The sequence below is a fragment of the Brienomyrus brachyistius genome, unplaced genomic scaffold (assembly GCF_023856365.1).
Source record: "Brienomyrus brachyistius isolate T26 unplaced genomic scaffold, BBRACH_0.4 scaffold140, whole genome shotgun sequence".
NCBI lineage: Eukaryota > Metazoa > Chordata > Actinopteri > Osteoglossiformes > Mormyridae > Brienomyrus > Brienomyrus brachyistius.
Window position 1 is genome coordinate 100,603 of NW_026042415.1, and position 13,571 is coordinate 114,173.

General features: G+C 50.6%; 1 protein-coding gene across 15 annotated transcripts in view; it reads left to right on the forward strand.

Annotated features, from left to right (window-relative positions):
• kif1b (kinesin family member 1B) overlaps nucleotides 1-13,571 on the forward strand; it is a 68,078-nt gene that overhangs the window by 10,657 nt on the left and 43,850 nt on the right. For 7 of the 15 annotated variants that reach the window (XM_049004970.1, XM_049004973.1, XM_049004979.1 and 4 more), the window contains exons 3-14: nucleotides 6,139-6,215; nucleotides 6,813-6,992; nucleotides 7,314-7,379; nucleotides 7,822-8,000; nucleotides 10,019-10,130; nucleotides 10,576-10,653; nucleotides 10,879-10,944; nucleotides 11,075-11,092; nucleotides 11,346-11,421; nucleotides 12,057-12,135; nucleotides 12,367-12,509; nucleotides 13,031-13,072. In XM_049004970.1, the coding sequence (XP_048860927.1) occupies nucleotides 6,139-6,215; nucleotides 6,813-6,992; nucleotides 7,314-7,379; nucleotides 7,822-8,000; nucleotides 10,019-10,130; nucleotides 10,576-10,653; nucleotides 10,879-10,944; nucleotides 11,075-11,092; nucleotides 11,346-11,421; nucleotides 12,057-12,135; nucleotides 12,367-12,509; nucleotides 13,031-13,072 (1,116 nt within the window). The remainder of the gene's footprint in view (nucleotides 1-6,138; nucleotides 6,216-6,812; nucleotides 6,993-7,313; nucleotides 7,380-7,821; nucleotides 8,001-10,018; nucleotides 10,131-10,575; nucleotides 10,654-10,878; nucleotides 10,945-11,074; nucleotides 11,093-11,345; nucleotides 11,422-12,056; nucleotides 12,136-12,366; nucleotides 12,510-13,030; nucleotides 13,073-13,571) is intronic. The other 8 variants (XM_049004977.1, XM_049004978.1, XM_049004985.1 and 5 more) reach the window with 3 other exon arrangements.

Consider the following 13,571-nt stretch of genomic DNA (forward strand, 5'->3'; position numbering starts at 1 on the left):
CGTTCCTCTTCTCAATGGACCAGTTGAAAATCTCCTCCCTGACCCTCCCTTGTCCCTTCAGGAAGGTGCAACTGTTCTACCCGCTGATACTGTAAGAAAGAAAGGATCCGGTCCCAACCTCAATGGGCGGGTGACAAAGCTCCGCTACAGGCCGCGCCCCCCGCTACAGGCCGCGCCCCCGCTACAGGCCGCGCCCCCGCTACAGGCCGCGCCCCCGCTACAGGCCTCGCCCCCGCTACAGGCCGCGCTTTCAGGAGAGACTCGCATTGCCGTCTGGTAAAGTGCTGGTGCGGCTCCTTCCGCCTTTTCATTCCGGAAAGTTCCTCCTGATGATTAATCATGGCCAGCTACCTGCATTACATGCTTGGATGGGAAACGCGGAATAGCGCTGATGACTCCTAATGCATGAATAATATCAAAGTCATGTCTTCATTCTGTTTGATGTTTAAAAAATCAATGACCTCAGATTTTTTTTTTTTATTCTTTTAAAATTCTAAATCTAAAAATCTAAATTGTTTTATAATTTAGAATCCATGAAGTATGTTCTAAAAGCCTAAAGACAGAAAGTATGTGCCTGTCTCTTCTGTGAGATCATTTTAAATGTCTGAATGGTGCTGCTTGCTGTTGCACGCGGAGATCACCTCTTCGTTCACTCTGTGCTCGTGTGGCTCCTCGCATAGGGAAGTCAGTCTCCCCTAATTACTCGCGTAATCCTGACTGACATAACACCCGAAAGCTGCTTATGCGACGCCCAGGGACCAGGCAGTCTGGTGGGGGGTCACGGTTCAGCTTCCTTAGCCAAAGTCGCTACATAAACGGCTACAAAGTCAAACCATCTTATGCTAATTTTGGATGTTGGAGTCAGCTAAGCTAATAGCGTAGCGTCGCCAGCACGCGTTCTGCGCCCTGTACACTTGCTAAGCCGTGTCCTTTAAGGCGTCTAAGGCTCCCACTGAGCGGGAGCAGCTTCCTGAATCTCCACATGCACAATTCCGGTTGCCGTGACTATAGCGGCCTGCACGTTTGCTCTTGGACTGTGCCACCAATCTGCTTAATGCCGTAAATTCATTTGTTCGCACATTTCCCAGAACCATTTACCCAACCTAGGGCCTGGAGCGTGTCCCAGGAAACAGTGCACGAGGCAGGGGGGCCCCTGGAGGGGGCCGTGCACACAGTCACATAGTCAGGGAAATTTAGGGACATCGGCACATCTACCCGGGATTTTATACTGTGTGCAGGAACCCATACAGACAGGGACAACATGCAAGTTCCACGCAAAGATTAGACTCGCAGTGTTTGAAGTGTAAAAAGCCCAAATTTGAACGTTTTAATAGTGCATTAATTGACCTGCACGGATGAGTGTTCTGCTGTCTGTGCTCTCGTGCTGCTGGATGTGCTGCAGTGGGTCTCCTCTTTCAGGTGTTTCACTGCTGAGACGCTGAACACGTTTCCCAACCCGTCTCTGGCCTCGCCTCCCTTCTACGGTGTAACACTGTACTGCGCTCCTTATCTGGCCTTATTCGTGTGAAATCCTCCCTCAGTTCCCCCTTATATACCTTAGTACTGGCCCCCCTCCCCCCACAGGATTTTTATAGAGCTGATGAAGTCGACTGTCTTGTGTTTTGGCATCCATCATCGGTGGCCAGATGGAGTTGGGGGAGGGGGCCGCTGAGGGAGCCAATGGGAGCAGCCTTTCGTCGGAGATGGTGTACGGAGCAGGCCTCCTCCTCCCTGCGCCTCCTCCTCCCTGCGCCTCGGCCAGCATGCGCTCCAGGCGATTGCAGCCTGAGGCTTGTTTAGAGAGCATGGAGTCGCAGGCTGCCTGTGCCCAGCCTCACCTCCTACTCTGTGGTGGGGCTGTGAATCGTCCCTAAGGCCTTTCGAATCCATTACCGTTATTGAGGGAATGATTCAAAGCGTTGAGAATCTTGAATTTTTGCTATGATTCAATTAATTGATTATCTGTTCATTTTTACAACCTAAATAAAAACCTTTTTTTAAATTATTATTTTTTTTTAACTTCACTAAAAATATTTCACAACGATTGTCATGGGAGCCTAATCATACGCTATTAATAGAATGCATAGAAATTAGAATCTCAGAACAAAAATTTTTATTGTTATTAAGCAGGGAGAACACGCCACTGCAAACTATCAAATGGCCAGTACAGAACTGTACGGAAAGAAATCAATCGCAGTGCAGGAGGCACTGCCTTAATGCTGGATTTGCCAGTGCAGGTTGGCGGAATGACGTTACTTCATTATTTATTCTGTGGAAAATCAAAGAGATTGATCTGCTGGTAATATTTATTAATAAATTATAATTAATGACGTTTTTTAATGCCGTGTGGCAATTTTGGCCAAGACTTGCGCATTGGACCAAAGCCGATAATTTGATTTTTAATGAATATCAGCCGATACCCATATGCTAACCGATGTGCTATGATATCTACGGCTAACATTGTGTTTTGCATAGTCAGCTTGTTGGCCAACTCGGGGTTTTCACCGTTGCTGCCATAGCTTTCAAAAAGAAGCTTGTTTTTGTGTGACCGAATGGAGGTGTTTGCCAAAAGTGTCACATCTGGAAGATGATCAGGTGGTGCTTCTTATGAATATTAATGATCCTTCCCTGCCGGCCCACTTTCACATTCACATGCTTCTGCTGCTGCTTTTGCAGAAACATTCCGACCGTTTCCTGGTGCCCTTGCAAACCCGACCTGGCGTGTCCCTGTCTGGCCTGGGCCTGGGCCTGGGCCTGGGCCGTGTGCATGTGGGGGACGCCATTCCCGCTGCACGTTGCCCCTGTGCCCCTCATCAGCATTTTTCCCGTCCTCCCGGGAGTCCTGGCTTCAGATGGTTATGGTTTCTCACATTGCTGAGCTCCCCCGATAGCGTCAGTCACCCCCCCCCATTTTCATCCTTCAGTTCATGTCGCCCGTCAGCACGTGTGTCTGGTCGTCATCACGTCATTCTTGCAGAATGGCCGCTCTGGGCTGCCGCTTCCCCTCCCTGCTGCCATGAGCTGTGGTTCCTGTGAGCAGCTCAGTCGCTCATTTCAGCTGCATAGCTGTTAATCCCGCTGCAAACCCCCCCCCCCCCCCCCCCCCGACGTGGTAGGGCTGAATTGCATCCAGAAAAAGACCTAGGTGGGGGCTGGTGGGCAGTATCTGCCCTCTGTTCTGTCTGACCTTGCTGGGCCGCCCTCCCCCCTCACAAGTTCCAGTGTGTCCACCATTACACAGCAACCGATCAATCGCTTTCCTTGGCTGCGTCTGTCTGCGGCATCTGCCCGCCTTCCCCGGCTGCGTCTGTCTGCGGCATCTGCCCGCCTTCCCCGGCTGCGTCTGTCTGCGGCATCTGCCCGCCTTCCCCGGCTGCGTCTGTCTGCGGCATCTGCCCGCCTTCCCCGGCTGCTTCTGTCTGCGGCATCTGCCCGCCTTCCCCGGCTGCGCCCATATACGTCCGTCTGCCCGCTCCTCCCCACCTGCCCCGGCTGCACAATCTGCATACTCTGCCCCGCCTGCAACCTGCCCGTTTTTACCGCTTTTGTCCTTAATTGCCCTTCACACTTTCAGCCTTCCTGTTTTTTTGAATGTGTGGCTCGTATTTAATGGCTGTGAGAAGCCATGATGCTGCTTAATGGCTTTGTGGAGTTTAGCACTGGTTTGGGCTGATCTTTGTGCTGGGTCCATAACATAACATTCCTTTGGTGAAACCCTAAATTGAATTTCTGTGATAGGCAGACAATGTAATTTATGTTTTTAAATGACTTCTCAAGGGTTCAGCTGAGCTCCTTCGAAGCCTGCTGCAATCGCTGCTTGCAAAATGATCTTGTTGGTGAAAAAGAGGAAATGTGCAGTTGATGGATTGCCGTGGTAACAGTTGTTTGGGTGCACTGCTAGTTGCCTTAGCATCAGAGGTATGTAGACAACTGCATGTAAAACTTTCTTTTCAGGATGATTGCTTATCGTAGCGATCTCTAACCTTAACCCTGTTGGTGGGGGTGTGAAGGTCCACGTGCACACAGACACACTTGGCCCTATTGGGTGTGTGCTGGGGGAGGTCCGGAAGGAATCCTGGCATGGGGAGGCCCTAGCGGGGGCGCCTTGTGCACCATTAACACTGATGACCCCAACAGCTTGCCGAGCAGTAGGATCTGTCAACAATGGAAATCTGTCTGGATGAAGTTGTTCATGGCAGAAAGATGCAGCTTCAGCAAACGGGCAGGTCCCACCTACTTGTGGCTGTGCTTATGTGGGGGGGGGGGAATGCGGGATTTGTTCACACCTCTATTTGTAGATGATGAAGGGTGGGGGGGGGTTGAGATGAAGGTTGCTGGTGCAGCATTAGCCCCCTTCCCACGGTCCTGATGCATAGCCCCCACCACGTACATGATGATACACCCCTCCCCCCACCACGTACATGATGATACACCCCTCCCCCCACCACACACGCCCTCCTTTCTCCTGATGCATCGCTGCAGACCAGATGTCACGCCTCGTCTATCTTTAACGCCCCACGCCTGCACACAGCTTGCTGCTGTCGACCTGTAAGTGTAGCTCCTGCGAATGCAACTCACTCCCCCATTTTACCCCTGAGCTCCAGTTTCCTTTCAAACTGCTCCGAATTTAGCCAGCGCTGTAGAACCTGTCGTCTTGGGGGGGCAGATGGGAACCAGGACATGGAGCACAGCTTCCTATGTAGGTAGAATAACAGAGCAAGTTCATAGTTTCTGGGGGTGGCTGAGGGATGCGATTGACCCCCCCCCCCCCCCTGGGTCCACAAGTAATGACCCCAACGGCCCCCTCCCCTGCATATCAAGGCCTTTGGTCACGTGCTGTCATTCCCTGCTGTTCGTCTCATTTTTGCGTCCAGTAATTAAGAGTTTTGCAGAAAATCTTTAGTAAATTCATGTTTTGTCTGTGTATTGTGTGACTGTGCATGAATCATGATTTATTAACTGTTGATGGCTTCTGTGTCAGTCGTACAGCACCTTGATCAGTGATGCAGTCCTCACATGCAAACTGTTCACCAGCCGTAGGGCGCATGAGTAACCGGGCGGCTCATGTCGCGTGACTCGCTCATGTCGCTGCTGGTGACCGTCCCATGTGACGTTTCTGCTGAAACAGGAAGCCGCGTTCTGCCGATCCAGCATCCATGCAGCTTTCTCATCCGAGACGCCATCGATCTGTAGACACTGGGGCCTCTGCAGCTGATCACGCTTGACGCTGAAACAGAATCCAAGTTCTGGTGTAGTGAGCTGGTCCTGGATCAGTCATCAGGCTGAGCTTGCTGTTAGTTGCTCAGCAGATCTTCCTATGGTTGTATGGCTTCGGCGTCCAGGTTAGATCATCCCCCAGGTGGGTTTCTGCCTGAGAATCATGGTTCAGGCCCCCGCAGGCCGTTCTCGCTCACCTTAGGGAGTACCATACAAGTGGGCCCCTCTGCCAGCTCTGCTTGGCATCCGCTGCTGTTGCCAAAGTGTTTATGCTGTTGCTAGGAAACGGCACCCCCCCCATCCCTGCAGTATCGGCTTGGACTCTGAATTAGCCCCCGCTTTAGTGCATCTGGCCAAATCAGGCACAGTCTGTCAGGGGGCTTCAGGGTTCAGTAATGGCCACACTATGAGGTCTATAAATAACCTATTTTAAACCTCTTTTAACCCCCCCCACTGCCCCCACCCTCGGATCAAAGATTTTCTGGCCATCTGGGTGGTGAGGCTGCTGGGGTGGGGGAGCGGCATGGTCTGAAGGGCCTGCGTTCCTTGCATGGCTACAGATTCCAGTTTATTAAGGCCCCCCTGTCTACACATGGGGGGGGGGCTTTCTGTAGGCTGATGCTGTACAGCCCAGCGGGGAAGCAGCTGTACATCCATGTGGGCAGCATTCCTCTGTCTTCCGTTCTGTCCTGTTTCCTTCCACTCTGCAGATTTAATGTTTTAAACCTCCCTCAAGGTGTCCTCCTCTATCCAGTGCATGTCACTCAAACCTGCCCCTGCTCTTAAAGGTGCAGTGTGTCACACGGGAACCTCCGCTGAAGTCAGCCAGCTGTCTGGAAATGAGAATCTGCTCACTGTATTTTTGAAGTCAATTTTAAGGTTTTAGTTGATGTCTAATGTCTTAAAATTGTTTCTTTACAGGTATTTTGAATCCAAAAAATCCGAAGGAGGCAGCAAAGTCTTTCAGCTTCGATTACTCGTACTGGTCGCACACATCGGTGAGCTCCCCGGCCTGCCTGCTTCCTCTTTCATCTTACTGTGTGTCTTAGTTACTCTCTGTGTTTTAGGCTGGTATCACTCTGGTATCAGCAAAGCAGTGTGTGTGACTGCGTGCCTGAGCAACTACAGGACTGCCTGAGCAACTATGTGACTGCGTGCCTGAGCAACTACAGGACTGCCTGAGCAACTATGTGACTGCGTGCCTGAGCAACTGCACGACTGCCTGAGCAACTGCACGACTGCCTGAGCAACTATGTGACTGCGTGCCTGAGCAACTGCACGACTGCCTGAGCAACTGCACGACTGCCTGAGCAACTATGTGACTGCATGCCTGAGCAACTGCACGACTGCCTGAGCAACTATGTGACTGCGTGCCTGAGCAACTGCATGACTGCCTGAGCAACTATGTGACTGCGTGCCTGAGCAACTGCACGACTGCCTGAGCAACTGCACGACTGCCTGAGCAACTATGTGACTGCTTGCCTGAGCAACTGCACGACTGCCTGAGCAACTATGTGACTGCATGCCTGAGCAACTGCACGACTGCGCTACTCTGTCTCATCTGTGTTGCCCTGAATGGACTCGTTCCCCCGCAGCCGGACGACTCCTGCTTCGCCTCGCAGAACCAGGTGTACAATGACATCGGGAAGGAGATGCTGGAGCACGCCTTCGAGGGCTACAACGTCTGCATCTTCGCCTACGGCCAGACGGGTGCCGGCAAGTCCTACACCATGATGGGAAAGCAGGAGGAGGGTCAGGAGGGCATCATCCCACAGGTGGGCCGACCCGCAGACCCCCACCAGCGCTTCTCAGCATGGCGTGTCTGCTGCTTATTCCCAGGCCAAGTGTTCAGTATCTTTGTGTAAGAAATCTGTGTAGGAGACCTAAGATGGCAACAAAAATCAAAAACTGCCTGGAACTTGACATTTGTGTCTGTTATTTATTAGGGTTAAATAGGGTTAATAGGAAATAGCTTTTCATATTTCCTTATTTAAGACCTTCATTATAAGAACAGGTCTGAAGTGCCCCCCCCCCCCCGCTTTAAAGAGTGTTTTATGGCTGATTTTGATCACTTTCCCCCCCCCCCCCCCATCCAGCTCTGTGAAGAACTGTTTGAGATGATCAATGATAACAGCAAAGAGGATCTGTCATACTCTGTGGAGGTGAGCCCCCCCCACCGCCTGAATCTTTCATCTCACACCCCTGTGCCAATACACTTGACCTCAAGGCAGCAACCCTGCAACAATCCTTCCGTCACCGTTTCCCTGGCAACCTCCCATTAGACAAAACCCTGTTTAGGATTTTGCCCCAGCAATGGCAGTGGAGGCATTGAAAGCCATAGTGATGCTGTGTGAGCAGAAAACAGCCGCAGCTCTCTGTGCACTTTGTGTCCTGGGCTTTCAGGCAGCTGCTGTGTCCTGAAGGTCCTGTTGCCTCATGTACACATGTACAGAGCTGCTGTATAGCTGTCGGGCTCAAACGGCAGCAACACGAGAGACACCTGAACGATGTAATCTTGGCAGATTTAGAAGCCTTGCAGGCTCTCGGGCAGACGGTAGGTGCCATTCGGCTGTGTGACGGATACCTATGGTCTTGCCCATGTAGGTCAGTTACATGGAGATCTACTGCGAACGTGTGCGAGACCTGCTCAACCCCAAGAACAAGGGCAACCTGCGGGTACGAGAGCACCCCCTGATGGGGCCCTACGTGGAGGACCTGTCCAAGCTGGCTGTCACGTCCTACACGGACATCGCCGACTTGATGGACGCCGGCAATAAGGCTCGGTGAGCAGCAGCGAAGCACGTCGTAGCACAGCCTTGGGTGGAGGACTGTGAAGTAAGGACTGTGAAGTAAGGACTGTGAAGTAAGGACTGTGAAGTAAGGACTGTGAAGTAAGGACTGTGAAGTAAGGACTGTGAAGTAAGGACTGTGAAGTAAGGACTGTAAAGTAAGGACTGTAAAGTAAGGACTGTAAAGTAAGGACTGTAAAGTAAGGACTGTAAAGTAAGGGCTGCAGTGAGACTGGTAACGTCAGAGGGTCCAGGTTTCCCGCTTGTCATGGTCGGCAGCTGGGATCGGTGCAACTTCCCCTCTTGTCAGTGTCCAGCTTCCTCTCTTATGAAAGGAGGAAATGCCTTCATTTCAAAGCCTTAGCTTTTAGTTATTTGTTAGTTGTTCATCTGAAATGCCAAACAGCACCCCCCTCCTCCCCCCCACAACAAAGAAACTGGCAACTTGTTTCAAAGGGTTTCACAATCTATCAGTGATACTGAAGTTTCTTGTTAAAGGATGCAGCAGTTGAACGCTGCCTCCCCATTTGATCACAGGACAAGGGCATTATACAGTGTGCTCTCTGATGCCCCCTGTGGTTGAATCTAAAATAGGAGGCGAGCATAACTGCAAAAATGAAGGCAAAGATAAATCTGACAGGAGCAGAGAGCCCAGCATTAACGGTATCAGGCATGATATCGACACGCCATGTTGGTGTGATTCCCATCTCCCCAAACCCCCCCCCCCATCAGACGACATGTTCGTCAGGTGAGCAGCAAAAATATTTATTTGGTAGCTCATCCATCCATCCATCTTTCCAAACCGCTTATCCTACTGGGTCGCGGGGGGGTCCGGAGCCTATCCTGGAAGCAATGGGCACGAGGCAGTATTTGGTAGCTCATTGATGACATTTTGTAAAGTGTGTTCTTGGGGCCCTTGGCTGGACCTGCAGACAGTGGACCTGCAGACAGTGGACCTGCAGACAGTGGACCTGCAGGCAGTGGACCTGCAGACAGTGGACCTGCAGGCAGTGGACCTGCAGGCAGTGGACCTGCAGGCAGTGGACCTGCAGGCAGTGGACCTGCCCTTGACACTGTGTCTCTCTGGCCAAAGAGACCTTCTCTTCTGGCTCATCTTCCCCAGTCCGCTAGCTGGTTAAATATTTAAAAATGTAGCTTTTGTACTAGAGAGGGGCTAATGCACATATTTTCAGTTCTGATCCAATTCTGGTACACAATTGCCGATAATGATCTCTTTTTACGTGTATGTGTGTATGTGTGTGTGTGTGTGTGTGTATGTGTGTGTGTGTGTGTGTGTGTGTGTGTGTGTGTATAATATATACAAAACATATGTGTATAATATGTGCAAAACAGCCCAAGCTAAGCTGGCGGCTCCCAAACCATCCACTGCTTTTTCTCATATTACTCACGTTGTCTCACGCGATTGTGTCTTTTCTTTAGTGGGATTTCCCACTAAACGCTACTCACACCTCTCAAAACTTTGCTTTTGCCCTCTTATGTTCTTGCGCACTGCAAAGTGTATGCATATGACCTCACAGCAGGCCGAAGTCACTGCTCAGACCCACTAAGTGGCGAATAGACTGAGCGGCAGCGTTAGTGGTCAGCTTGAATGCCGCAAAAATCACATCTAAAATGTGAAAGAGCTGTTGTGCGATTGATTATACAAGTAAGTTTTAAAACTAAATAAGTAAGTATCCGACGTGGATCGCTCGCGTTTGGCCGGTACCCATTCCGTCAAAAAGGTCCGAATTGGTGCTGATACTGATCTGAATATCAGATTGGTCTATCTAATTTTTGTGGCTTTCATTGGTTATGAATTGTGTGTGTGTGTGTGTGTGTGTGTGTGTGTGTGTGTGTGTGTGTGTGTGTGTGTGTGTGTGTGTGTGTGTGTAGTTTTTTCCTTCCAGGTTAGTCGAGCTGCCCATGCACAGATCAGGCCCCAGCAGCCATTGCTGCAGTAGAGTAGGGACCAGCCCCACAGCCGCTGATTGGTCTCTGCCATCCTTCTGCAGGACGGTCGCAGCCACCAACATGAACGAGACGAGCAGCAGGTCCCACGCTGTCTTTACCATAGTCTTCACACAGAGGAAACATGACAGCGAGACTGATCTCTCGACTGAGAAAGTAAGCCTGTCTTTGTTTGTGAGGCTCGCCTTCAGCCGCTGCCGACGTCATGCTTTACTAAATGATTCAGCATTAGACCATATACTGCCCTAATGAATCCTGAGTAAGAGTTTTATTTAATTCCAGCAAAAACATTTTGTTATATAGTAATCTGTATCATATTGCTGGATTTAAATCTTTAAAAATTTCTTCCTTTTTTTTTCATACTGAACCTTTGGCAGGGGGGCTACAGAGTGACCCCCATCCCCTAGGAGCTGCTGTTCACAAGTCTAGGTCACTTATTTGCCATGCGACATACTGCTGCGTAGCGGTGTGTGTATTTTCACACACGGCACTTCGGGATAGTGCTGAGAGTGTGCATTTGCCAGTAGGTTTAAGCACTGGGGAGCTGCAGGCAGGGAGTGGCTTTCCTGCCCCTCTGTGACCTGCCATCTCTCGTTCCCAGGTCAGCAAAATCAGCCTGGTGGATCTGGCTGGCAGCGAGAGAGCTGACTCCACAGGAGCCAAAGGGACGAGGTTAAAGGTAGCTGCCCAGCTGAAACATCCTTTTCACATGTTGCTTCATGTGGAAATAGTATGATTTTTGTAATACACTAATTTATCATGTGAACTGTGACGACAGAATCAGCAGCCCTTGTCTATTCATGTGGGCAAAACTCGTGCTTCTTCAGTCCTGTGGATCCGAGAGTTAATGCTTGGATTTGAAAAGGCTGGTCTTGACCCAGTTCTCTCCATCTACCCCTTTCAGGAAGGTGCCAACATCAACAAATCACTGACCACACTGGGGAAGGTCATCTCGGCCTTGGCAGAAGTGGTGAGTGCAGTTAGGGCCTCCATCCGCGGCGAGGGCCATGAGGATTCAGGCCGTGTTGGCGTCAGTCGTGGCGTAACCTGCCGTGCTTTTTCTGTCTCCTCCTCTTTCTATCAATGCTTCTCCTCTTCAGGATAACTGTACCAGCAAGGTAAACCCCTCCAGCCTGCATCATCCTCACCATCCAGCCCCATCAAATTCACCATCTTTTCCTGTCTTTTTGGTTCCAGCCCCCTCCTGTGACTCTCCCGTGTTAATTTCCACTTGCATTTCTTCCCATTAGCTCGTTCATTTCAGTATTGTCCGTTACCCCCCCCCCCCCCACCCCTCATTACTAATGAGAAATGCTGCGTTTGGTTCATTTTCCATCTGCTGTCTCATGGCTGGACGTGTCTCTGAAACAGAGCAAGAAGAAGAAGAAGAGCGACTTCATCCCGTACAGGGACTCCGTCCTGACCTGGCTGCTCAGAGAGAATCTTGGTGAGACTGGGGGGGGCAGCTTTTAAATGGCACCGTTCTGCGGTCCTGGGAATCTCGTATCACACAGGCGTCCCCCCTAAAGTTTTAAAGACGGGCAAACTTGTCTTGAGTATTTAAGGCCGTTTATGGTCCTACTTTGCACACTTATTGTTGAAGAGGTAGGAAGCAGATTAAGGAAAATGGGGAAATTCAAATTAGAGAGATGGAAAAAAAACAAAATACTAGTTTGCACCTGGCGCCTTTAACAGGCCATTAGCTGAGAACGTGGTCAATTCGTGTGAAATTTGCACCTCCTGAAAGACCTGAAAGGAAAATGCTGCAATCTGCTGGGGATGTTCGCTGTGGGGCTGAGCCCCGGGTCTCCGGGATGTTCGCTGTGGGGCTGAGCCCCGGGTCTCCGGGATGTTCGCTGTGGGGCTGAGCCCCGGGTCTCTCCGGGATGAGCTGCTCGCTCCCTGTAACATCTATACCATCGTGCAGTGGGCAGCCCCGGATTGTGTGAGAGCTGCAGAAGGTCATGCTTATTGCTGGAGCTCATCAAGGCCGTAACAGAGAACTTCCCTAAGACTTCTTCAAACACATGCCGTTATGCGGATCGCATTTTCACACCTTTGCTTATTTCTGTTCCCGCTCAGGTGGAAACTCCAGAACCGCCATGGTAGCAGCCCTCAGTCCAGCAGACATCAACTACGACGAGACCCTCAGCACGTTACGGTAGGAGCCCTGCAGTGTCCCCACTGCGTGTCCGGCCAGTGCTGACGTCGCATGTCGTCACTGCCTGTGCTGGTGGACCCTTCGCTGTTTTGCTACATTTACTATTGCCCTCCCTTTTGTATGGATATGAGCCTGTTCTGAATTGGACCAGCAGGGGAGGCTGCAGTGACGGTACCTGTGGCTGAGCATGTGCTTTTGTGTGAACCCCCCTCCCCCCCCTACTCACCCCAGGTATGCAGACAGGGCCAAACAGATCAAGTGCAATGCTGTGATCAACGAGGACCCCAACGCCAAACTGGTGCGTGAGCTGAAGGACGAGGTCACACGACTGAAGGACCTGCTCCGTGCCCAGGGCCTGGGCGACATCCTAGACAGTGAGTCTGAACACAGCGCCCTCTATAGGCAGGGAGGTCAGCGTGACCGGAATAACAGGCAGAGCATGTTACTTCCTTTTCAGTCTCCTTCAGCAGATATTATTGCCTGATGTTGTACCTGCACAACTTTTTTTTTAGTATGTTTTTAGTTACTGCTTGATACTAATGGGTTTGTCACAAGAGATGCATGTTTATGAAGATGTTAAATCCCTTGGGCAGTTGTAGTCATACGTAAGACCCACGTTCTGCTGAAACAAAGGGATGACATGAGTAACAGTACTGACCCTTAACAGCACCTCCTCAGACTCCTTAATCCATCTCATTGAATAGGGGTCCATGGTCATGCTCTTTGGATACGATGATTACCTTCATGTTCTCCTGCATGTTTGTCTCCATGTCTCGCATAAACTTGCCCAGTTTGTCAACCTCAACTGGAAATGTTTAATATCTCTCCCCTCCCTTCATTCTTCTACTTTACATCTGACCTTTGACCCTCTCTCACTTCTCCTGCCTCCCTTCAGTCGAGCCAATGGGAGATGAATGCCCAGGAAGTGGAAGCAAATGTGTGTATCTGGTGCGGCGCCACCGGCAGCGTCCGTAGTGCACCCCCTTGCCATACCCCTCCCCATACTGATTTGCTGAGCGCCACTTCCCGCACCCACTTCTGTGCTAAATCTTCACAGCTTTTGCATGTGTCAAGGCTAATGCTGACGCTTAGGCTCAAGGCAAGCAGTCCCAGACAAACAACTTAAGCTTCTGTTTTTTTTTTTTAAACTGCATGCACCCCCTAGGGGGAAGATGTGTAACTGCAGCATTCCCCTCATAAAAATGCTTAAGTGCCTAGGCAGAAATGGAAGAAACCATCTTTAAAACTATAGGAAATACTGGCTAAATGTCCTGTGCCAACCTTAACAGGGGGTTAGTATGCGCCCCCTTTGCTCTGTTTTGGTTTTTTTCCAGTTTCTCCTGCAGCCGTAACCCGTTCCTGTAGGAATCTTGGCGTTTATTCCCTGTGCTGCCATTTTGTGTTTTTTATTTTCATGATTTTAAAATGATATAGGA